Source organism: Argiope bruennichi, chromosome 3 (genome assembly GCF_947563725.1).
Source record: "Argiope bruennichi chromosome 3, qqArgBrue1.1, whole genome shotgun sequence".
Lineage (NCBI taxonomy): Eukaryota > Metazoa > Arthropoda > Arachnida > Araneae > Araneidae > Argiope > Argiope bruennichi.
In genome coordinates, this window is record NC_079153.1 from 7,271,600 (window position 1) to 7,297,158 (window position 25,559).

The 25,559-nt window shown below is 27.8% G+C and overlaps 1 protein-coding gene across 2 annotated transcripts in view; it reads right to left on the minus strand.

Moving 5' to 3' along the window:
• Positions 1-25,559, minus strand: part of LOC129963242 (teneurin-m-like) — a 638,728-nt gene that overhangs the window by 253,830 nt on the left and 359,339 nt on the right. For both annotated transcript variants that reach the window (XM_056077466.1, XM_056077465.1), the window contains exons 6-7: positions 23,218-23,403; positions 16,751-16,859 (exon numbers count right to left, since the gene is read on the minus strand). In XM_056077466.1, the coding sequence (XP_055933441.1) occupies positions 16,751-16,859; positions 23,218-23,403 (295 nt within the window). The remainder of the gene's footprint in view (positions 1-16,750; positions 16,860-23,217; positions 23,404-25,559) is intronic.

Here is a 25,559-nt window from a genome sequence, read left to right on the forward strand (position 1 = left end):
CCTATTTGTAGAAAAAGATGGTTAGTCGAAAAATAAGAATAGAGAAAAATCGCTGGAAAGTGAAACTTCAATAGCATCTCTACTGGTTCTTTAAACACGTTTTATCGACATTGACATTGAGAGAAAAAAATGAAAAGTGAAGGATGAGAAGATTTATTTTTAGACATTCTTTTTACTGACAAAAAGGAACTGAACTCTTATCCAATGCATATTCTGGGTAAAACTGCATATTCGCTATTTTCTTAGATGAAAAATTGATTTTTATCAGAAATTAAATGAGAAGAAGGATTTTTTTAAATGAAAGGGAAATTTAAAATTATATATTTCATTCTTTTATTTAGCCGACATTTATTGCAACATTCAAAATTTTTAGATTACGGTCTCATCTTTGTTGTATTTAAATTATGCATTCGAGCCTCAATTACGTTAGGAACATGTTTTACTGCCAAAATAAATATTAAAGCATATCTCTGAAAAGGTAGAGTTGTTTCTCATGAAGTCTAAGTTAAGCTAAATAGGAAAAATACGATAGTTGTTTTGAAAGCTTTATTAGATATTCTATTTCGAGCTTATTATGATGAAAATAATATTAATTTCGTCAAATTTCATTTTCATTTTTTTCTTATTTCTTAGTTAAAAACAAAATTCTTGATTGTGTGTTTCAAAATCTAACTAAAATGACATTATTTATAAGCTAAAGAGGAAAACTTCGAATGAAATTGAGAATTTCAATACTTTCAAATACGCCTGCATCTGAAATCTGAAACCTCTGAAGTTACTAGTTTTCAATATATCCAACAAGACACTGTTCGTGCGCTTTATAACATTATGCAAAGATTTAATTGTTATCTCAAAATTACATCACGGGTCTCCAGAAATCTTTGGACTTAAATAATAAATGAGTCTACCATTTCTTCATTATATGATTATATTCAATATATACTTTCCAGAAAAACTGTAAACCTATACGTTTTGGCTATTTATTTCTGAAATAGGCGAGTAATATGTTTTGAATATGATTTAATGACATACATGTATATAACCTTTGTGTAGTATGAAAAGTGATCTTCGAAATGGAGTGTGTATTCTATTATAATATAAATCGCATTATCCAAGAGGTATTACAAGTATTATTTTGTATTACAGCCAAAGACTACAGTTTCGAACCATTTTTCTTCATCGTATAAACGAGATTATCTGCTTTTAAATATCTCAAAATTTATTTATGCAGATCTTTATATTCAGGTTACACAAAATGCATTTTAAGATTCCATACATATAATTTTTTTTCTGAAGTCAAATTCGGAATTTTTGTTGGTTGAATATAATGGTTTTCAAATAAAGTTTTAATACTCTTGTCTCCAAATAAATTAAATGTAAAATTTAACTTTCTGAAGATATCTCAGAAATTGTAGCACTCATACTATAAAATATATTTTTTCTTTCACTCTGAAATTTTTATAAAACATAACTTGTGTCAGAAGGGACCGTATAGTATAAAATAAATATATTCATCATATATACGAAAAAAAAATCTACATTTGCCATTTGATATTTTTCCAATGATGTAATTTCATTTTGCAAAAGGAATATTTTTAATTTTATTAAAACTGCAAAATATTAATTGAAAAGTTGATAATTACTTGTCGATAATTATGGATCACACAAATAAAATAAATGATATATTAAAAATTTCATTTATAAATCAAATATTTCAATGGTAGCGTTTTTTATGATAGGGATTTTTTTGGGGGTCAAATGTTTCTCTTAACTACATTTTTTTTAATGACATGAGGGAAATATAATAAATATGCATTTGAAATATTTTATTGGAAAAAAGAAATTAAGCTAATTAAAAATGCCTTGTAAGTAATTTATAACACTGTATCGATTTTTGTGGTTCTTCTGCAATTTCAGAGAACATTTTAATATCTTTTGACAAAGGAGGGATTTCAGTGAGCTTATCTTCCATTTGATCGGCTTTCAGTTTTTGTTACTCTTTCTTCACTAAATTTATTTTCTTTGTAATGAAATGGTATTTTGCTAAGCTCTTGGAATTTAACGATCGTTTATAGAAGGCTGGAGTTGAGTTGTGATAAGAAAGAAGAAAACACGAAACTTCTAGAAAAAAGAACTCACAGCAAGGTCCATATTTTTTCATACAATTGCATCTTTCATTACTATTTATTGTTTTGTTTTTCTACTATTTGATGTAAAATTACTGAGAAATACATCGAGCTTTATTTTTTTTTCTTATATTCATATTTCATTCATAACTGATTTTCTAGATTGAATAATAATTTCAGGTAATATTTTTCATCTAATTTTTGGCATTCCCTTTCAAAAAGTTTTAAATAATAGCGTATTTTCTTTGTACTCATCTCTTCCTATAAAGATTTCCAGAAAGTTAAAATAACATACTTACAATACTTACATACTTATCATAACATACTTATAATAACATACAGGCTTGCTCACTTGCAACTAAGATTATATTTTAACAACATATAAAATATAATCTTCAATTTCTGTTTTCACGCATATCAGTTCACCACTTTGTAAGTGAAAAAAGTGATAGGACTATTATTAGATTATTTAACTAATCCTCGACTATTCACAACACACGAGTAAAATGTTCACTTTACTGTTTTATAGATTTTTGATTTTTGATATTTTATTTAGTATAATTAAAGACAATCATCAATAAAAAATCAAAGTGAGAATGTTAATAATGTCATCGTCTTTTACTGATTGACTTCATAAAAAAGAAATGCTAAAATTTCTTAACGTGTGCTTGAAAATTTTCTATATTGATATTAAGCGAAAAATTTTAGAAAGTTAAATATTACTTAAATAAGTAAAAATAATTGCAATTTGCATTATTCTTAAAAAATGTAGAAGTAGAATTCATTTCATTTGAAATATGTACATTTACATTATTTAATTAAATCCATCATTTGATTATGCCCTAATATGTTGTGAAATGATTGAAAGGTGCATTATTTTTTAAAAATCTAAACTTTCCATATCCTAAATTCATAAGATCCATATTTCATTTGTCATCATTTAATAAAATCCTGATATCGTTGAATGTTCTAAAGGAAATTCATTTAAATTAGTTCAATATAAAACGTCTTAATTCATCAATTAAACTGAATGTTGCTATTAAAGAATACTCACTGTACTTTAAAGTAAAACAAAGTATTCATAAAATAAACTCGCGAATATTGTGATAAGCCTTACTCTCATTTCATTTCTGCAAGTTTCACTTTATTATATTGGTCTGTGGTTTATTGGAGCCAGAGTTTGACCATAATGAGCCAGATGTAAGATTGAACAAACATTTCTTTAAAATAAATTGTACCATTAATTAGAAGACATGAAAAGCTGAAAATACGACCAACTAAGAAAAGCACTATTAGTTATGGAAGAAATATGATAAAAGCGCAAAAATTTAATTCAATTAAACAGTAAAATCCATTGGATTTTAAAAACAGAAAAGTTGATTAAGTGGAGTTTTATCAACCAATGGCAAAAAAAAAAACTTTTAGAAATTTCTAAAAATATGTTTGAAAATTTGAATGTGTGAAAATACCTATTTCACCAGAACTATTAGAAGATTCAATTTTCAATGCATACTTCGGTACTGTAATTTTCCTTCAGATTTATGATTTTTAAATGCATGAACAAGGGAAGATTATTGAGAATATTATCGTTGTAAGACAATGAGAATGTTTTAACAAGAATTGATTATTTATATACCATGATAAGATACTCAAAAATATGTTTGTATTAACTGATTAAGATTTATTTTTCAACATAAAATGCTCAGTTTTTTTTTAATAGTCGGAAACTTAACAGGATTTTCTCTTAAGGAGTTCGATATTTTATATATTGATACGATATCGATATTTTATATCTATATCTCTCTTTCCCAGAAGAAAAACAAAGAAATATCATGCTGCGTGGAATGTTACTATTATATTTTAAATAAATTTTAAGTCAAAATATTTAAAATTTACATTTTTTTCCTGACACCAGTAGTTTCAAATTATTGGGATTTCCGGCAAGAGACGAATAAAAATCAATTTTATAAAGTACGGATAGCTGGAAAAAATATAGTTTAGCATTACAACTGATGTAGAACAGGAGCTAAAAAACAGAAGTGCGGAATTGAGCCATTAATCTTTGATATTTCGCTTTTTTCATCGGTACATTAATTTTCTTTCCGTACCACGTTCCCTGTGTCACATAATAACTATGTGCCGTAAACGTGGAGATACAAATTGTACGAATTTCAGTTTCTGAAAGAAGAGAAGCCATCATACAAGGTAACAGAGGAACTTTATAGGAAACACAACGGCAACTTAATCTTCAAGGAAATAACCTGTCATACCTGTAATCGGTCTATTGCGTTTTAAAATGTCGAGCGATTTAAAAATATGAAGTGCATAAAAAACAAAATCCCATTTCTTGTAAGCCTCTCCATCTAAAATCACTTTTTGTAGCTCAAAAAAATGACCAAAATTTGAAGCCGAGTTAAAGGTGAAAGAGTAGAATTTCTCTAAGAGAATACCAAAACTTCTACTCCGCTAAACTAGGTGATAGACAAAGAAGCTTTGTTATTTTATTATAGTTATTTCCCTAGATCCTCTTTCGTATCGTCTTTATCTGGAAGTTAGAAAAATGTTGGTTGAAATAAAAAAAAATCATGTATCATTATAGTGGACTGTACGTAAAATGGGTATCTTCCTTTCTCATAACTATCACCTTTGGAGATAGCTGCCAAGTCATATTTGAAGATTAAAAAATAAATGGTTTTTTCTTCTTTTTTTCAGGTTCAAATATAATTTATCTTAAACTAAAGGTTTGATTTTTTAATTTTGTCTTTTTTATAAAGACTCGTGTGGAAGATGTGATATGTTATATCAGTTGAAGCTAGCTTGTTTTTCTTCGGTTTCAGTAGATTTTTCATCTTCTTTTTTTCCCCTCAAATCCCATGTATTTTACAGACATCGGTTCCAAACATGTAGTTTATTTTCTTTTAAAATTATTATATACCTTGTAGGTATATTATTTGAATAAATTTAAAAAAAAAATTTTGATCTAAACATGAAGCTACATGAAATAAAATTATAACAATTCTTGTTATATTACCTTGTGTTATTTTGATATATAGGAAGCTCATTAGTCTCGGGTGGAATTAAAAATTTTTTTGACGTATTGGAACATACTATTGAAATAATCTTTAAAATGGATAAAAAAAACTTTTGCAAAATAAAACTTGAAATCTAATTAAAAAAATTAGAATTTATTATTAAAATCGTTATTAATTCAACGCTTTTCTACAAAAAAATGCAAACTGTTTCCTTTGACTAGTTTTGATAGACCCTTTTCTTATTTTTCTTAGAGGGTGATTTTTATAGTTGTTCTAACATCTTTTGTTGATTTCTAAGTTTTCTACACAGAAAAATAAGCTTTAGATGAATGAACGAAGGAAAACAATTTATTTACTCTTCTAGTGATGCCAAGATTCGTCAATGACTTAAAAAAATTGACATTTAATATAAAGTTCCAAAAAAAAGAAAATCAGTTTGAGGCATCAAACGTTTTAATCTTATTTAATAAAATCGATACGTCAAATACTTACAAAATTAAAATGGTTTTAATAGATACAGATAGTTTGCGGACAATCTGTACGTTAAATACGAATAATATTAAAATATATTAGATACATATTACCATTTTCCTATGTTTTATAAAGCAAGAGAATAATTCTTTCTTCTCATTAAAAAAATCTCGAGGCTTAGCATAAATCAGAAATCAAATATATAAGTAATGTTTAAAGTTGGATTGTTGTAAGATCCAAATAATTGGTAGAGTCAGATTTACAAATTTAAAAAGGAAAAAAGCGAGCTTCTTCTATACACATCAATTGTTTTAAAAATTTTGACAATATTGAGTTCAGCGAACCCAATGTTTAAATTTGACATCACAGCATATGGTTGGTTTTAAACTTAATACAAGTAATTTATGAATGAAATAAGATATTATTAAAAAAAACACAAATGCAATAATTTCTGTATGTAAGTTTTAAAAACAGAGTAACATAACAGGGACAAAAAATAAATATCATTAATATTATATAAATATAACAATAAGTCATTTGAATCAAATTAAATCTCCATTATACGTATACAGGATGTCTCGAAAACCTTGACCGCGGCTTTTTTTCCTGAAATATTGATCATAGACATTTACTGTAAATTACAAAGTTGCGTAAAAAAAGGTGTAAAATTTTATGAAATCAATTAAAATTTTCAAGGGATTAAACTTAAAAAATTCAAAATTTAAATTTTTATACGGTCCTCGTACAAAAAAATTCGCAGTGAGTAAAATGTGCCCCGCCCTCTAATAAGGTCATGTACAACATTTCAGCAATTTATCACAAAAATGTGTGCAGACATAAATGTACTAACCTAGGAAATATGAGAAATAAACAAGAATCTGAATTTAATTAGGCAGTATATAATTACAGGATTTTTCTATCACCAAAATGTAATAAATGCACAAAATTTTATCAAACTTTAAATAAAAAAATAAATATTAAATTTTTTGCAAAGTACAACTACTAATATAAATATACCAATGACAAAAATCTAATATAAAATTTCTGAATTTATGATGCGCACATTGTTTAAAAAAATGTTAATCAAATTTTAAGAAATTAGAAAATAAATTGTAAGTCTTTGAAAAAAATAAATGTGCAAGACTATTTACGTCAGTTATAAGTTAAGAAAAGTTTTGAAAACCTTTTTTTTTTCGGTATTAAAAAAGCAATGAATGACCATTAAAGTTCAAGAAATGAAAGATTTATCAATGATATCAAAATATGCAAGCAAAATGGAATTCCATTAATGAATTTATAGATTCTAAATTACATAGAAGAATTTTGCAATGGTGTTTGATTAATTACCTTTCTATAGTCAAAAAAAAAGCTTGAATTATTTAAATCAGTTGTACTTTAGATCTTTTGTCTCATGACATGATTTTTTTTTAATTTCTTGTCATTCGGAATAAATATAATTTTCAAATGAATTGCTCTCAAGTTGTCAAAAAGTTTCTCATTGATTTCAGGTTCCAAATAGTGTCGTTAAAGGAAGTCTTCTTTCTGAATTCCGTGATGCAAATCGCACAACATGCAAGCCAATGGCGCTAGGGCTGTTTTGTTTGTCATGTTCTCTACCAAATGTTCAACGTTTATTCTTATAAATAACTGTCTAGACTTGTTTTTCTAATATGTGCAAAAACTGAAATGAAGCATGCGAACCTCATATATATATATAATTGTACTAGAACGTAGACATATATGAAAATATAAATTCTTCGGACCGAGTTAAAAACAATTCCATAATTAAATATGGGATTTTGTAGAAAGCATTATTAATGAGAAACTGCATCAAGCTAATTGGGAATTTCAGACTTTAAGTATATTTTAGTAAAACAATTTTATAATTCTAAGCTTCAATATAACAGGGATATTCAAAATTGTTGACGCATTTAAAATGTATATATTGCATTTGAATTCTGATTTTTCACTAAAATACTTGCTTACGCATACAGGATACCTTTTAAGTGAAGAATTTTCCTAGAGGAACTCTGAAAAAATTGTTAAAAATAGCAAAACTCATTTATTTTTTAAAAAATGAAAATATATCTAGCACATATCTAACATTCATTTTAAGAATTTTATTTAGTCATTCGTTTCTTTGACTTTTACAATCAACAAAAAGAAACAAATTCTACACAAAAAGAATTTTTAATAAATCAGGATTCACATTTCATATCCGTAAGACAAAAAATAATTATTCTCTGACCCTTAAAAGAGAAACATTTGTTTGAAAAAATGAACATTTAATTTTAAAGGAATGAATTTAGAAGCAGGAATTTAACAAAAATGAATGACTGAGGTCCCCAAAACACTTTTTTTCTTACTATTATTGAGTTCGTTATAAAATAATAATTCTCTTGAAACATAAAAGAAAATGTAGCTATATTTTAATAAAAATAGTTTTATTTCTTAGTATGTTATACTTAAATGGAAAAAGAGTAGCATTCTCGCACAATAAATGCATAGTTTCAGCATTTTTTTATGTGATGTGATACAGAATGTGAATTACAGAATGTGATATCATGTAATTTAAAAATCTTTATTCCAGAATGTTTTAGTCTTTAATTGTTTAAATATAAAAGAGTAAAATATAATACATAAATATTTATATTATTTTTTATAAGATACTGTTAGACAATTTATTTAACAATCAGAACTAATTATCCTATGTAAAGATATAGAAATAGAATTTAAAATATAAATAATAAAAATAGATTTAAAAACATTTTTATTAAATAAAGCTGCGTTTCTAAATTTCCATATATTTTTGAAAATACCCTTTAGCACTTAAGGATATGTACCAGTACATACTTCTTTTAAATATTCACTTTATTTCAGTAGGGAGGAATAGATTTCTTATTATCATGGTTCAGAGAACAAGTAATCTGATTTGCTTGTAAAAATGGCCCATTTCATTTGTTAGATTCACCAACCCAAAATACTCTGAGTTCTCTCATTTCTTATGTGCTCTCTTTTGATGATAATGAAGGTGCCGATGGCAGTATAACGATGATGATACTGCAGATGATCATCAGTCATCTTTGCCACTTAATGGCATCTTGATTGTCTTTCCATGAAATGTCCTTTTTGCCACACTACTTGCCGTGGGCGTCTCAGTTTTATTAAAACAACTACAATGCAGTATGCGCGTAGTTGATGACTTAAATATTACAAAGAGAACATCGATTGTGTCAATGAACTAATGCCTGCAATCTACACCAATAACACGCGTGTCGATAGGCTAAAAATGAGAAGGGGATACAAAAGGGAATATTTTGAGATTTATAAATTAGGCAATTTTGGGAAAACACTGAGATAAATTTGCGGCAATAATAATCAAAAATTTTATGATTTATATGATTTTTATGGTAATTGGAGTTTTGCTATTTTATAAGTAAAACTATTTCGATTTTTTAAATTCGTTTATAGTGAATGTACTTAACATAAAATTAAAATATCGAAAAAAAGGACAATCATCAATTGCTCTTATCAGAAATACAATTTTTTAATTCACATTTTACGCTGAATACTGCGTCAAGAAAAGACTTATGGAAATTACTTTATAATAGAAAAAAAATATTTTTAAAAATATACTTATGAATGAAATATTTTTCTGTTTTAATTTTGAATGAAAATATAAGAAAATCGAATTGTAACAGAACAGTTAAACAAGTTAAAAAGAGAAAAACCCTTAATAGAAAATTGTATTTGTTAAGATCTTAAACAGCTGTTTTCATTTCATAACTATTTGCAAACGTTGCATGTAAAAGGGGGAAATGGTTTTTGCTATTAAACATTTAATTTCTTCTAAAAATGTATCTCCTTACAGTTAAAATACTATTTTATATCCAACTATATTGATAAAACATTTTCGAAAAGATGGTGAAACATTTAACATGATGTGGTATTATGACAATTTTAATTTTCCAAAAGTTTCTTTAATTTTTTTTTTATCAAATCAAACTGCTTGGATCAAAAATTCCAATAATGAATTTATATTACCTGTAGTAATGAGATTAATTCGAAAAATCTAATAGTAAATATTATTATCAAGAACATCGATTATTATTATCAAGAACATCGATTATTATTATCAAGAACATCGATTATTATTATCAATAGCAGATAGTCGCCTTCTATCTCTACAGTTTATAGTAAAAACATCAATAATTTTACATTAATCAGCATGATGAATATTTTCTGTACTTTATTATAGCACTCACTTCCTTTAAAAGAAAATCTAAGTAATTTTTTAAGTATACAACTCAAACCTTTTTGTTAAATCAACTTTTTTTACGCTATTTTAATCCATAATAATAATTATCTTCTCAAGCATTTTATTATTTGCAGAAAAAACAAATTCCACCCCGTCACCTCATTTATACTGAAACATTACAATAACCCTCAGCCATGACAGTCTCTCCGTTTTAATTAAGGCCTCATACATCCCCATGAATACCGAAAATTCGACTCTTTTTTTCCCTCCCTCAACAGTATCCATCCACATCCATCTTTCATGCGTCATAAACTTCACCCTTCTTACCACTCTGATACCCTACGCACCTCTCACGCTGCCCTGACTTCAGCGTGCTAAATTATTCCAGCGCACACCTTCGATCTAAAGCTGTATTAGTGACGATACGACCAAACCCCGCAAATTCGTCGTCAGACTCTTCGAGGAGGCACCCCTTCTTGAATCTGTTTTGCCGCTTATCACAGCAACCACCCATCTTTGCCTCTCTTTCTGCATTCAAAACTTGACTTTATGGCGACGTATATCAAGTCACGGAGATCTATCCCTCGAATACCAAATGGCAGATTACTGCCTTACCCCAGTCTTCAGATGGTGCATCGGGGAGTTGCTTTTGTTATGTGTACTTGACGGCGCAACTCTGAATGCCAAATTAAGTTATAAGCTACGAATGCTATATTTAAAGTCGTTGCCCTTTTACGTGATTGTAGACTTCTTTTTTTCTTCCCCAGGTTATTTAGTGTGTCTTCTCATTTTTTTTTGGGTTATGCAATTCCCGGCTTTGGGTGATGAGAAATGGGATATTTTAATGGTTATGGCGACGGAGTCCTTGGAGGATTTATTCGTTTTCCTTTACTTTAAGGAACACTTCATCTTTCCAGTAGATGTTTCTTCTGTGTCCTTTTTCACGGGAATTCGGATGTGAAGCAAGAAGGATTTTCAAAAAGGAATGATTTTTCGAAATTTATTTTTAAATTGTTTAAACACTTTCATTGTAATATGTATTCATAAATTCCTTAATACATCCAAATTATATAAAAAAAATAATTAAATCAAAAATATTTTTAAAAGATGTTAAAAAAATTACAAATAAAATAAATATTTATGGAATCATTTCCTTATATTTCAATCATTTTGTTTTTCTCTTATGTCAAAGTTTGTAAGAGGTACTTTCTTGTATTTCAAGATTGCATTTAAAAGATTGTAATTTTTGCAACCTTTTGAGTTTTCTGAAAGATAAAATTTAAATTTAGCTTTAAAATAATTAATAATTTTTTATATTTCTTAGTATTAGATCCCTGTTGCATTTATTTGTCAAGAATTTCTGAAGAAAAATGCAATTTATTATATCCGTGTAAATCATCAACATTTAAATAAATTGAAATTTTGAAATCTAAATGTAATCTAAAGTATTTACCTTTTTATAGAATTATATTTAGTTTTCCTTTTATCCATATTTTAATGTGAAGAATTCAGCTTAAAGATAGACGTATTTCATTTCAATCAACGTAATTCTTACCCCCTTCAAACATTTTATAACATCACAGTCAGCATAAACGAGTGTACTTAAAGCAGTTTTTTGATACAGACTTTTTACATTACATTAAATAATAAAGAAAGTAATAAAAAGTAATACATAGAAATAAAAAAATTATACTAATAACCATTGTTTAATCATTAGTTATTTATATTATGTATGAATTAATGTGAGATCATATATAGACTTATGTTTATCTGCATATTCAAAACTATACTTACAGAAAAAAGCATTTTAATATAGAAATATTTATTATTTTATTTAGTTTTAGTTAATCCACCCAGGGATAACCAAATAAAGTACAGTGTGTAACCTGATAGAGTAACTTTTCTAATTAATAAATTTCTTATTTGTGTGCTAAACTCTTGAAATTCATCTTTATAAATTTTCTCTAAACCACAAAGCATTTTATATCAATATTTATGTCAAACAGATGGTTTATTTGCATTCGTTTGATTAAAATATACATTTCAATAAAATTTTTGAATCAAACAAGGTTTATTCAATGTTAAAATAAATTTCAATTAAAAATGCAAAGTAAACAGATAAGAAGAAAAAAGAAAATATCAGTATGTTATTAAGATAATGATTAACAAATCTGTATTTAACAACTAAAAAGTTTTTTTTGAAATACGAAATAGAAAATTCGCTTCGCAATTCATTAAACTGGAATATATTATATGAAAAATATTTCTGCTATTTTCCTACGAAACTTATTAAGAGAAATTCTTTAAAATAAATTTCCATCTGAAAATGTTGCAAAACGGGTCATTATAAAGTTTAATTACAATTCGAGATCCAGAGATCATTAATATTATCACAAATATCTACATCATTAGGTGAACATATTTATTATTTTGGAAACGAGCCATAAGTTTTGTTTGGGTTACACAAACCATCATGTTTAACTAAAAACAGATGTTTGCATGTCAAACATTTTGAGCCATAAGGTTTCAACTAATCAAGATTCGAATTTTATTACAGTTATTAAATAGAAAATAGTTGTAAATTAAAAGAAAAAATTGTCTAATATTTTGATTTGATATTGAACATCATTTAAGGTTTTTAAAAATGTAGTTAGCGTGTTCAGATTTAATTTTAGAAGGAGCTCAAGAGTGAAATCAGTGATAAAACGCGAAGAATCAAAATTATCCACCTCTCTGTGCTGGTCGTAAAAATTGATTTTTCCATTTTCACTTTTTTCCCTAGTTACTGCCTCTTTTACTTTTCTATCTACCTGTAACGCAGAAAAAGTAAACAAACTAATGATGTTTAATGATTACATCAGAATTATAATCTAGAAGCGATATCTTTGAAGGCGATATTAAAAACGTATCAAAAAAGATTTATGATGATGTAAGTTATTGCAGATATGCATAGGAGTTGCGCATTATTTGAGTGTGAATGGATGGTTTGGTTACTGTAAGTATGCAACTAAGAAGAGATGAATACGATTTTGTGTTATTAAAAAAATGAAACTATCATAGAAGAATATGAATGGTGAAAATGCAAGTTTGAATATAAGGAAATAATAATTAATATTATTTTTGAAGCAATAAAAGAAGACATTGAATAATTTTAAATTTTTGATAACTAAATGTATGTATAAAAGAAATTCTATTAAAAATTATATAAGAAACTTGATATACAAACTTTGAATTTTCTAATATCTTTTTATTTTTTTCGAAATCTTTATTATTTTTTGAAGATTTTCGTAGCTTTTACGCAATGAATAAGTACACCGAATTTTAAGACTCGATTAGCATTTTGTTAATCACAAAAAATTATCTTAAAATTGAGCAAGTAATCGAAAGAAAAATAGAAAAAAATACGGATTTCTTCTTATTATTATTTTCCAGCGTTGGAATCTGGTTTCATGGATTCTTCGATTACATAACTGTAAAAGATAATGAAGCATTATTTTTTAACATAAAAATGTAAATCAGATAGACAAGTCAAAACTCATTTGACTACAACTTTTTCATATTTTTTCAACTAATGCACTTCTTTTAATCTTCATAAATTGTGCGCTTACTAGTCTGTAAACATGATGGGCCGTTGGTATAATCCAAACTAGAAGTGAATAATCCCTCACCAAGCATTGGCGATACTATAATATTCGCAAAACTATTCCACAACTTTGCCACTGGAATAGTGGTTCATCTATTCCACTGTGTTGGCACTGGAAGCATTGGCGGCACTGTAATAGGCGTTCAACTGTTCCATAGCTTTTCTGCTGGAATAGTGGCTCAAATTTTCCACTGCGTTGCCACTGGAATAGCCGACATAGGAATAAGGTACTAAATGTTAGAGAGAAAGAAGACTAAAATTATTTGCCAATGTACCTGTGGCTCCGTCTACATTATTTGTTCCACATATGTATCCATAAGAAAAAAGTAAAATGTTGATTATTTTGCTTCGCACAGTTTTTGAATTCTTCTATTCAACCCCTTCAGTTGTTGTAGAATGCAATACAATAATTTCAATAGCATCATTCGTTGAAAACTTGGAAAATCGATTAAAATTTGAGAAATAAAATTTTCTTTGGTGTGTACCAAAGAAATTTATATCACTGAAAATCTATTTTTATAAATTTTAAGATTATGTAAAAATATTTTTTGTGAACTGGCATTTTCCAAAGTTATTACGAAAAAAAAAATGAAATATGTTTCTTTCTCTATTTCACTCTTTTCAGACGTCCATAGAAAATTTAAATATAAAAGTTAATCCTTTCAGATTCTAAAAAATATGTGTGTCAAATGTTGATCGATTCTATCGAGACATGTCGAATTATATGAGGTTGAAACAAACAGGCATTCAATTTTAAACATAAAAATATAGCTTCATAAATGTTAATATATTTATAATAAACTGCACACTAATAATATTTTCTATGAAGTTTTATTATAGCTAAAGAACTAAAGTATACCCTGTTAATAAAATTCCATCAATACAATTGAATTGTTGATTTTTCAGCAATCAACTATTCAATTGCTTTTAAATAAATTTGACCGAATAAATTATTCTCATTCAAAATTACATTTCTATCATTTTTACTTTCTAAAAGGATGTGTGAAAAAGTAACATGAATTTATTTATTTGAAATTCTTATAACCTTACTTTAAGAATATTGGAGTATACAAACCACACAACTCACTCTCTGATTCGTATTATTTCTGCGCTAAATACTGATAGTCCTGAAAGAAGACTTTCTTTTTCTTTCCATTTTGTTTGCTTCATTTGATATCGTAGCTTTACTAATATAATAATTATTTTACATTAGCCACTTTCATAAAAATAAAAAAAAGTCATCGTCTACAGAAAGGAAGCGAAATGAATAAACCACAATTAATAACGAGGAAAAAATCCAAGAAGCGCAAGAAAAAAATACACGAAAAAAAGAATGAGATAACATTGACAATTGAAAATAGCAAAGAGACTGAAGAAAGAAACCCTGACAAGATTGAAATTTAGTAACAAAATATTTTCAATTGCAATACATTCATTTTCTATTCAAATTAATTTAACTAATTTGGAAAACTGGATAATGTATTGCTTTTCTTGGGTTATTTCAAGAGCCTAATGAATTCCTTTGCGAGATCTACAGATTCAGATATGATTGCAAAGTTTGGATGATTTAAAAATTAACCAACTTTAAATGTATGTGTTCCTGTTGAATCAGTATATGTATGCAAAGGCACAATATATATAATATAATCATCAGTATTTTAATACCATTGGATTCTTGTTTTTCTGTAATTTCTATAATCAGCGAATCAATTTAAAACGTTGTTTTAAAAATTTTCCGAAGTTTTTGCTTTATTTTTAGCAAAAAGACAGTACATAACACTCTGCAATAGAAAATTATTTTTCTTATCAATTAGCTCATTTCACGGGTACCATATTTTATTATCTGATTTATTATTTGGAACTCATTACTGCAAGACAGAAATTGCGAAATGTAAAAAAAAAATCCTTATTTGTGGAAAAAAAATAATTTTAATATTATTAAAAAATAAACCTTGCTTATTTTTCATAAACTTATTATTTTTTTTTTTTTTTGCAAACCATTTATTAGCCCTGAACAGATAATAAATGAAGAAATCTCATCCAGCTTTTTGAGAATCATTCTGGGGTCATAAACAGATTTATTCATTTAATAAATCATCTCTCTTTTGTATTAATAATTATTAGGCAGTAAAACGATATTTTTCAAAAGAAAAAAAATTAGGAAAGAAAATTTCGACGAATTTCAAGTAGATAACTTCCATTAATTCCTAAAAATAAACAAACTAGTCAATACAGTTTTTTTTATCTCTTTCAAAAATGAAATTGTAAATATTTGAATAAATACGTTTTCAAAGAAATATCTAATTATAATTAGAAATATCTTATTCAATTATTCTAAAGATTTGTTATTTTCGAAACGCCTATGCATAAGTTAACAAATAACTTTATTTGAATATCGTAATTTGATTTTTTTTATTCCTCATCCGTATTTTCAGAATCACGCTTTTTTATTTAATTCTAATATTAAAGTTTTTTTTAATTCTTTCATATTGTTTAATTCGTCTTCTTTCAGATCTTTCTAAATCTTAACTGGAGACATGAATCTCCTCCTGACAATTTTTTCATTCCTCATTAATTTCCTCAGTCAAACTGACTTCAATGTTATTTTTTTTTCTCTTTTGCAAACAGCATTGGAATTTATTTGGGAAACACAATATTCTGAAAATCATGTAGTTCCAAAAATATTGAAAATATTGATTGATAATGTTAAATGTTAAAATATTAAATGTTGGAAAGACGTAATAAGAAAAACCTAAACATTCTTTTAATAAGTATTTACTTCGTTTAGATATTACGGAATTACACTAATGTTAAAAACTGTTAGAATTCAGCAAACAATAAAAATAAATGAAAAATAATAACTCGAATGTACTGAGCTGAAAGAACAATCGAAGGTACTGAAGAGATGATTATATTCAAGGATAAAATACCACGTAATAATCAGACCTAATAAAGAGTCATTATGACTCCAATATTAGGATCCAATTAGAGAACAATATGGAGTCATTTTGACTCCTGTCTCCAGTTACGAGTTAATTTCTTATATTACATTATTTTAAAACTAATTTTACTTTCATTTTTAATCTGCATATTCTTCATATTAATTGATTCCCATCTAAGTGAAAGAAGAAATGAAAATATTGACCTTGCTAATGGGGAAAAAGACGTCCTTTATGCTCTTATTTAAAATATTTAACTATTTAACTATTAACTAACTTACCTATCGTTTTCAGATGAGTTAATGCGGTTACCACTACTAAGAAGCTCTGTCTCATCTTCGGGATGCTCATCTAAATGTGATTTTGCTGGATTGGAATTTGTGTTTAAATCTGAAAACAGAGAAAGATTATGAATTATATGTATGAAAATTTACATATATGAAGACACATTTTTTTTCTACTTTACCACTTTAAAAATGTTTATTGTAAATGCTAAACAGAGGTGAAGAAGATATATATATTTGACCTTAAAAAATTGGTTGTTGTTGTTGATTTCGGTTCAATAACCGTTGATGGTCATAAGGAACTTGGACAATCAATACAGTAAAAATATTATAATTTTAGTAAAAAAAATTTTTAACATTCGCTCTTTTGTATACATGTAATGTTCCATAAAAATATTTCGGCCCTTTATGCCACTATAGAAGTATATTTGATATAATGTCAAATTTTGAATAAATAAATAAGTTGGCACATAACTTTTATTAAGTTATTCAAAACTATAAACATTTGGAAAGCGCTTCTTCCATTAAATTAGCACAACAGCTCTTTTAAGCAGAGAGCCAATAAAAGAAAATGATGTATTTTAGAATAAATGCTACGAATAAAATAAATGAAAACTCCTTCCTAATTATTTCTTTAAGTTAAGAAAATCACTTTGTCTACTAAAATGAGCATAATGAATAGCTCCCAAAGTTTAAGAACACAAAACAAAGGACGAAACAAGATTACGAATTAAATGCATAAGAATTTAAATATATAAAAATAGATTTTTTTTTCTATTTACTACTTTACAATTTTTTGTTGTAGATGTTAGGCAGAACCAAAGAAGCCCTATTTTAAGACTTTAAAAAAATTGAAGGTTGTCCTTTATTTAGGCTCAAGAAAACGTTGGCAACCATAAAAAAGCTGGATAACAAATGCAATGAGTATATTATAATTTTAGTAAAATTGATTTTTAGCATTTCCTTTTTTATATACATAATGCTCCATAAAAATATTTCAGTTCTTTATGCTACTATAGAAGTAAATTTGATATAATGCCAAATTTTGAATAAATAAATAAGTTAGCATATAACTTTTGTTGAAATATTCAAAATTATACAAATTTGGAAAGCGCTACTCCATTAAATTAGCACAACGGCGTTTTTAAGCAGAGAGCCAATAAAAGAAAATGATACATTTTAGAGTAAATGCTACAAATAAAATAAATATAAACATTATCACAATAATTTCTTTCAGCTAAAAAAATTCCTTTGTTTATTGAAATGAATACGATCAATATTTCTCAAAGTTTAAAAACACAACAAATCTTGCTTATTTTTAATATGCTACTATTTATATTGACACAAATTTATGAACAATTAATTTGTTAACAAATAAAAAAAATGATGGTACCATATGTGGTGTATGATAACGGTATTTATCGAAAAGAAATTAAGTATGAAATAAAATACACGAAATTAATATTTAAATAACTATAATAATAATAAAACACAGATTAATTAACATTTTTTGCTTATTTCGGATTTTTTCTTACATGTATTTTTATTTCCGATGATAATTACAAGAATTATTATCCAAGAATAAACTTTATCGAACAAATATTAACGGAATAACATTTCCGTCTCCCCTACTCATTTAGGAGTTCAATTTGAATAAAAGTAATAGTAAATAATCTTTCATAATAAATTTTAGTGAAAAAAATATTGTCTCTTTCCCTTAACTGTATTTTTAAGATTTGAAAATATGTCCTTATTTATTGCATAAGGCTTATTTTTCACTGTAGGATATTTTTATTTTTCACGAATGATGCAAAGAAATTCATTTTGAATGAAAATAAGGAAAGACCTATCAAAATGTTTTATAATATAAAATAAGACCATGCTATTAAGGGTTTATTTATGCGAGTATTTAAAAATTATTATTAGCTTCAAAAATTTTAATAAAAAATCATCTTTTTTCCACTTGATTTTCGAAATTAGGCGCGTATTTGCTTTAGTTAGTAGAAACTGAATTCCTGAGGCAATAAAAGTTAATTTCTTCAGTTTTATGCTAAATAAATTAGTCCGAGAAAAATTCAATAATCATTTTTTTCTATATATTGTTAAAACTATGTAATAGAATCTTAAAGCGGTTGATTAATAGAAATGACACACCATTTTTATAACACTAGTTCCGCATTTTACAAATCCTTTTATGCAAAAAATGTCATTTTAAGCTTTTGATTAATGCATCTTGTAATGACGAAATATAAAATTATGATATATCGGAACAGATCCATCTTTTCTAAATATAATGTCTTTTTTAACACAAAGGTATAAAGCACTCCGAAGAGATACCTTAGATAACGAGAGCTCAGTTTTCATGTATAATTCATCAACATGTTCATTCATCATTTTCTGACGTTTCGCATTTTTTTATTCGCCATTTTCTTTTTAAAACAAGATTTACACAATGGAGATAACAGATTAATCATCCCAATTTTCAAATTATAGTGCACCTCTATTTTTGTTTTGCCCTCTCTACCGGCATTAAGTAAGGTAAACATACTTGCATCGTCAGATGACAGATAATTTTTAGTTTTGACGGTATTCATGTCGATATTAACTTATAAAATGTCGGCTGACAATATCAAAGGGCAGTTGTTTTAACTTTCCTCAAATAATTTGGCGAATTAATACTTTAGTAATCTTTGCCTCTTTTTATTGAGCTTCTGACTAACTGCATCGTTTCTAACACAATATTTCAATGTATTTATTCGTATAAAAATAGTCTATTTGATTTATGAATTTACAAAATTTTCAAAACTAAAATCAGTATTAAAATATTAAATTGATTGCTTATTTGTTTTATAAATTTGTAAAATCTTCAAAAACTATAATCAGCGTTAAAATATGATATTTCCAAATTTCTTAAAGCGTTTCAAAAAACGTGCTTAAATCTTTTTCAATTAAAGAGAACATTCATGCGTTCAAATGCTTTGACACCATTATAGCGAGGAAATTCGAATACAGATTCAGTAATTCAATCGAGTTTGGATTTACTCTTATGAATGATCAAATTCGATTATCTTTATTTCTACAGTCAAGTATTTTTTTAATGTTTTTCTTTATAGTTTTTGCCCTAAAAAGAGACTCTTAATTGCATTCTTACTTTTTTAATATCTCTAAAGATTTTTACTTTTCACTCATTGTAATTCCAGAATTCTATTTCATTCTTCGTAATAATTTTTTTATTTCTGATCTCAGTATCTATTTAGCGTAATGATCGATTGCTACATAACTGTGATAAATCAGATATTAAAACAACGTTTTTATTGATCATTGGTATATGTTTTTTTGAAAATACAATCGAACGCACATTTTAAACGCATCATAAAAACTCCACCAAATAATGATAAAATCTTAGAAATATGCAGGAAACGTCGGCATCTTCGAAAGCTACTGAAAATATTTGAGTAACTATACAAATTTATTGCTTTAACCATCCCAAAAAAGTTGGAAGTTCCAAATTAGCCCGAAAGGCTATGCCTGCCTATTCTACAGTATCGCAAATAGTGTGAAAAAAAGCTACATTAAAAGCCAGATATTTTATCTATGATTCACGGAACTCGATTGCCTAAATACAACAAAATGAACTTTTGTGTCTCACTGCAAAATATAACGCTTGCATAGTAAAATAATCAGGTAACAGTAGGAGAAATCTGGGTTTTGTGGAGAGAAACAATTGCTTCCATCTTTCTTTATATTTGTATAGACACTGACAATTTCTAATCAATTCACTTGCTATGAGAAAAGTTTTAGATTGTTGAATAAAAACTGCAGATTTCATTTTAAATGCTCGGAAATATCGGTTTTTAATTTTTATAAAGATTTAGATGATGGCAACACTTCATGAATGCTTTTGAATGCTGACCGCAGGTTTTAATAGTGCTATCCAATTATAGAAAGACTGCATGCAATGAGCGTCTGACATTTTTAAAGCTTCAAAGAATGAAATATTTTTAATTTAGAATGTAAATTGATTCAGCATTAGTAAAATATCTCTTGGAGATGCGAAAAAGTGAGGAAAGTGAAGGAATAAAATTCATTGTATTATTACATTGCGAAATGCGGATTGATAAAATCTATCTATTATCGTCATTTTACATTAAAATGTGTGGATAAATAAAACCTATCTGATAATTAAACAGCTTGAGTGGTCTCTCCAAAACTTTCTAACATACTTTTTAATAAAGATGAATCTGTGTTTTAGACACGAATTTTCCCAACCGATTGGAATCAAAATATAGTCACAAAGCTACAATCGCTACTACAGTCAAAAAATCATATATCAAATTTGATAATTTCAAGTCATTGTGTTTTAGAATGACAGCGTTTACACGTGTTTGAACGAAAATACCAACAGATTTTCAGCATCTTCCTGGATTTGGCTAAAATTAGATAGACAATTACAATATAGATGTTATATCTGTGAACCAAATTTTATCTATCTTGCTCTCTTAGTTTTGTAGTCATCGTTTTAACTTACATTTGAGCAGCCAGACAGAATCTACTAATTGGATGTAATGACCTTACGCTATATTTCACCCATTGAGCTCAAAGCGGTGATGACTTATCTTTGTCACAGAGTAATAGAAAGACAGACAGATGGATCGACAGACAATTTTCAAAAATGTATTTTTCGAAGTCAGAAAGGTCTAAAGCGTGAAGTTTCGTCAAAATCTCGAGTTCGGATTTTTTGATGATACATACTTTTCTATAATTTCTATATGAGAAAGTAAAAAAGAAGAAAAAAAATTACGTTTTTTTTTTTCTTTTTCTTTTTCCGTTATATTACTTGGCTAAAACCGTAATGTTTTAATGTTACAATAAATATATAATAATGGCCTGTCACGCTATCTTACCCATTAGCAATACCCTCAAAAGTATCACTTTAATCCGATTGCTGATGTATACTTTGCTCAAAACTGCTTACTCGAAACCTCAATCAAGTTTCCTTAATTCGATCCTCTACCTAGCATTAAGCATTTATTCGACAGTATTTAGTCTCAGGTGCCCAGCCATCACCTCGCTACTGGGTATTATCCCCGACATGGATGGCAGAGGAAATAGATTATAATGATTCACTTTTAGACTCTGTCAGCACTAATAATGATAATTATTCGAACTGTTACCTAAACCTTTCAGTCGTTTGAAGAGGACCTGCTGTTAAAAGCTTCCTGACCCTGTTCCGAAATAAGTTGGCCGTTACGCAATAAACGAGGCATTTGATGGCATTATACGGGCAGATTACTTTGCGTGAGATGTGGGGAAAGAGTAGAATGGGCAATTCCAGTTGGACGCGGGGTTTCGAATTTCACTTCAAGAAGATAACGGGGGTTGAGGGCTCCTTTGGAATGTTTAATGCGGTACGCTTGGCGTTAACAATGGTACGGCTCGAATACGCTTGATTAAGTCGCTTGGATGAATTTGGAATTGCTCGGCGTTGATGAATATCAACGTTTGTTTCGGAGAAAGGAAATTAACAATGAGAAATTCTATCCTAAACTCCTTAGACATGCTGAATTGCTTATGAGTCACTGTTTCGATACAATAGGAGTAAGTAATTATCATAATATGGTGCATTTAGTTAATGAATGGAATGTTAGACGGATAAATTCATGTGAATGCATTTCGACTGAAATGAATAGAGATAAAAATAGCACCCAATACGTCCAGCAAAAATCCTGGAATTCCTTTTAATTATTATAAATTTTTGTCTTCAATTTAGCTAATTCACTTAAAGTTTTCCAGACTGAAATGAAGTCGCAAATAGCAAAAGTTTATCCTCTTCATCGTCCGTAACGCATCTAGCACGTTCAGGTAAAACTTCTGCGTTTTACAGGTTCTAAGCATTTTTATACATTTTAAAACTTTTAAAGGTTAAAAACGCTTTTTTACTTATTTTAGTTTTAATTTTTGTTTGTTCTAATGCGGCGAAAAAACAGAAATTCTCCTGGGCAGGATAGAACTGGGAAAGGGTTAATAACCCATGGTCTAAAATTAAATACAAAATACGTAATTCAAATTTCTTCACTTCAAATATCTCATTTTAATTATATCTAAAGCACTACTACCGGGACCTCGGTGACCCGGTGGTAAGGTTCTGGCATCGGTACCCGAGGATTGCAGGCTTCGAGGCCCGATTCAACCGAAGACTGTCGTGTAAGGGGGTCTGGTGTGCGCTAAATCAAAGCCGGGGGCCAAATGTCTTCTCACTGGCGTGGTGTGGAAGCTTGGAGAGGTGGAAGCCAGGATGCATCTGACGGTGTTTTAAAAGTACGATGTCCTTCCGAAAATAGCCCTAGTGTTGCTTTGAAACAGGACGTTAATATAACTAAACTAAAGCACTGATACATAATTTTTGTTTTAGTTTTAATATTTCTGGATGTTTAAATAATCAGAGATTGAACCCAAACTCTTACCTTGGGATGCGTAAGCATTAAGTGTGGATGTTAGCATTGTTGGGAGATAGGGAGGCTCAGATTCACATTCACTTTCCAAGTATCCTAATCGAGCCCGACGACCCAATGCTTCCATAGGATGCATGGCATTCATACTCCTAGGGGGAACGGCTGGAGGTGCTGGCTCTGGTGGACTCTCTCCAAACACTGTGAAAATTCATTAAAAATCCATTATTAGAACATCAATTATGTAACCACCGAAGAATAAAGTCGGAAAGAATTATGCAATCATAATTTTATTATTTGATAACATAATAAATTTAAAAGAGATAAATCCCAATCTTAAACGTTCTGAAGCTGTCAAATTCGAATGTAACTTAACGGTTTTGAGTTCTTTCTTTTAGATAATTTCGAAGAATTTTTTTATACTGAAAACTGTTCAAAAGGTTTTTAATTATCCAGCTATGTTTTACGAGTTAATCAAAAATCGTAGGAAAAAATCAATAGAAATTAAATAAACACTAAATAGTGAGTTTTATGAAAATATTACACTTTTATGTGTATTGCATCTATGATTAAAAAATATCAATATTTTAAATATATGCAATGAAAATCATATAATTTTAAACTCATCAATTCAACCAGATGTTTAAATTAAAATTTTGTAATTAATTCTTAACTACAAAAAAAAACACCCATCCTAATAAAAAATAAAGAACAATAGCAATTTTTATTTGTTAACTGAATTATGAAATGTACTTTAACTACCTTTTTAAATTAGGAAATGAGTACAACTCCTAAAACCCTCCTCTTAAAGAGATCATGTGCAAAAACGAACACACACGAAAAATGATATTTCGCCAAAAAGGCATTAAAAATATATATAAAGAACTTCAAAGTTGAATACATTTAAACTGAAAATGTAAAAAAATTTAAAAACTTCTCACATTTAATCTCAAAGATACCATATGAGATATTAAAACACCGATTTACTAAGAAAACATTTTTTTATTTAATTTATATTTATGTAATGAATTTGTCAAACACATTGTCATATAGATTTGTCCTTAAAATTTCTAGTTACTAAGACAAATTAGTACAGTTTAGTATGACAGCACTAAACTGTATCAATGATAGTCATGATGACTTCAATACAATATATATTCAGGTACATAATAGGACACACTGAAACATAAGCGTATACATAGTGATAGAGGTGACAAAATTACTTAACTTTCTCACAAAATTTTCGCACTCATGTCACAAATATGTGTAATGATATTTAATTTTGAAGAAAAATTTTAGTTTAAATATTTTTTTTTCCTTTCTCACCTTCATTCAAATTCATAACATAACTAATTTCAAATAGGTAGTGAAAGCTATCAAAGAGAACAAACTTTTTAGAATTAAATTCTTTGTAATTCCAAATTTTTCTTGACTTTTAAATAATCTGACTACGATGCATAATATTTCGAAATGTTTGACAAATATTGAGTTTCATATGTGAAAATAGTAAATTGGCTTTATGATAAAGCCTTTTTCAGTTATGGGATTGCACTCCTTCAAGCGAATGTTTGAACAAGCCATGAAATTTTACAAAATACGTGAAATTCTTTGCATCGGTTATTTGTTGTGAATCACTATTGTATTTCATGTATGGATAGAAAGAATATTATGCATAGCAAAACACGACTTTAAAAGAAGGAGAAAACATCAATGCTCCATATCTTGACTAGTGCTAGTGATAATTCCAATCCCATATGTATCAGGTGTGCATATGAATCAGGCCACCTGTTAAAATTTCGATTGTTCCATTTCCACCTAGGGGAAATAGAACATCACCAACATTATAAGTAAAATGCTAATAAAGGTGTTACTATAGAGTTACTGAAGCACCTGTGTCTAAAGATTAACCTAAGAGATAAATCCAAGTCATATTAGAGATAAGATTCACCTACTCACATATATTTCATAACATGACATTACCATCTGGAGGAGATTTAAGAGAAAATAGACCACATTTTTGTTTATATTGAATTTCAACAGCCAATATTACAACAGCGATACTTTGATTGTCAAATTATCCTTAAGTCATATTATTTGAATAATGCTAGTTAGGTGTATAGCCAAATGATATAATCAATAAGTGTCATCCTCCGATTTCATTCATATTCTAGGTCATAACTTAATTCGCCTGTGAGCACCCCAAGGAATTGTTTAGTAGAATAATCCAACAACATAAAATAACTAACAGAGAGTGAAATAAATAAGACATTTTCATAAATTAGTTTAACTATCATAATTAAATAGAGTTATTTACGTGAATTACCTTCAAGAAGAAAGTACCTCATATATTACTTTGA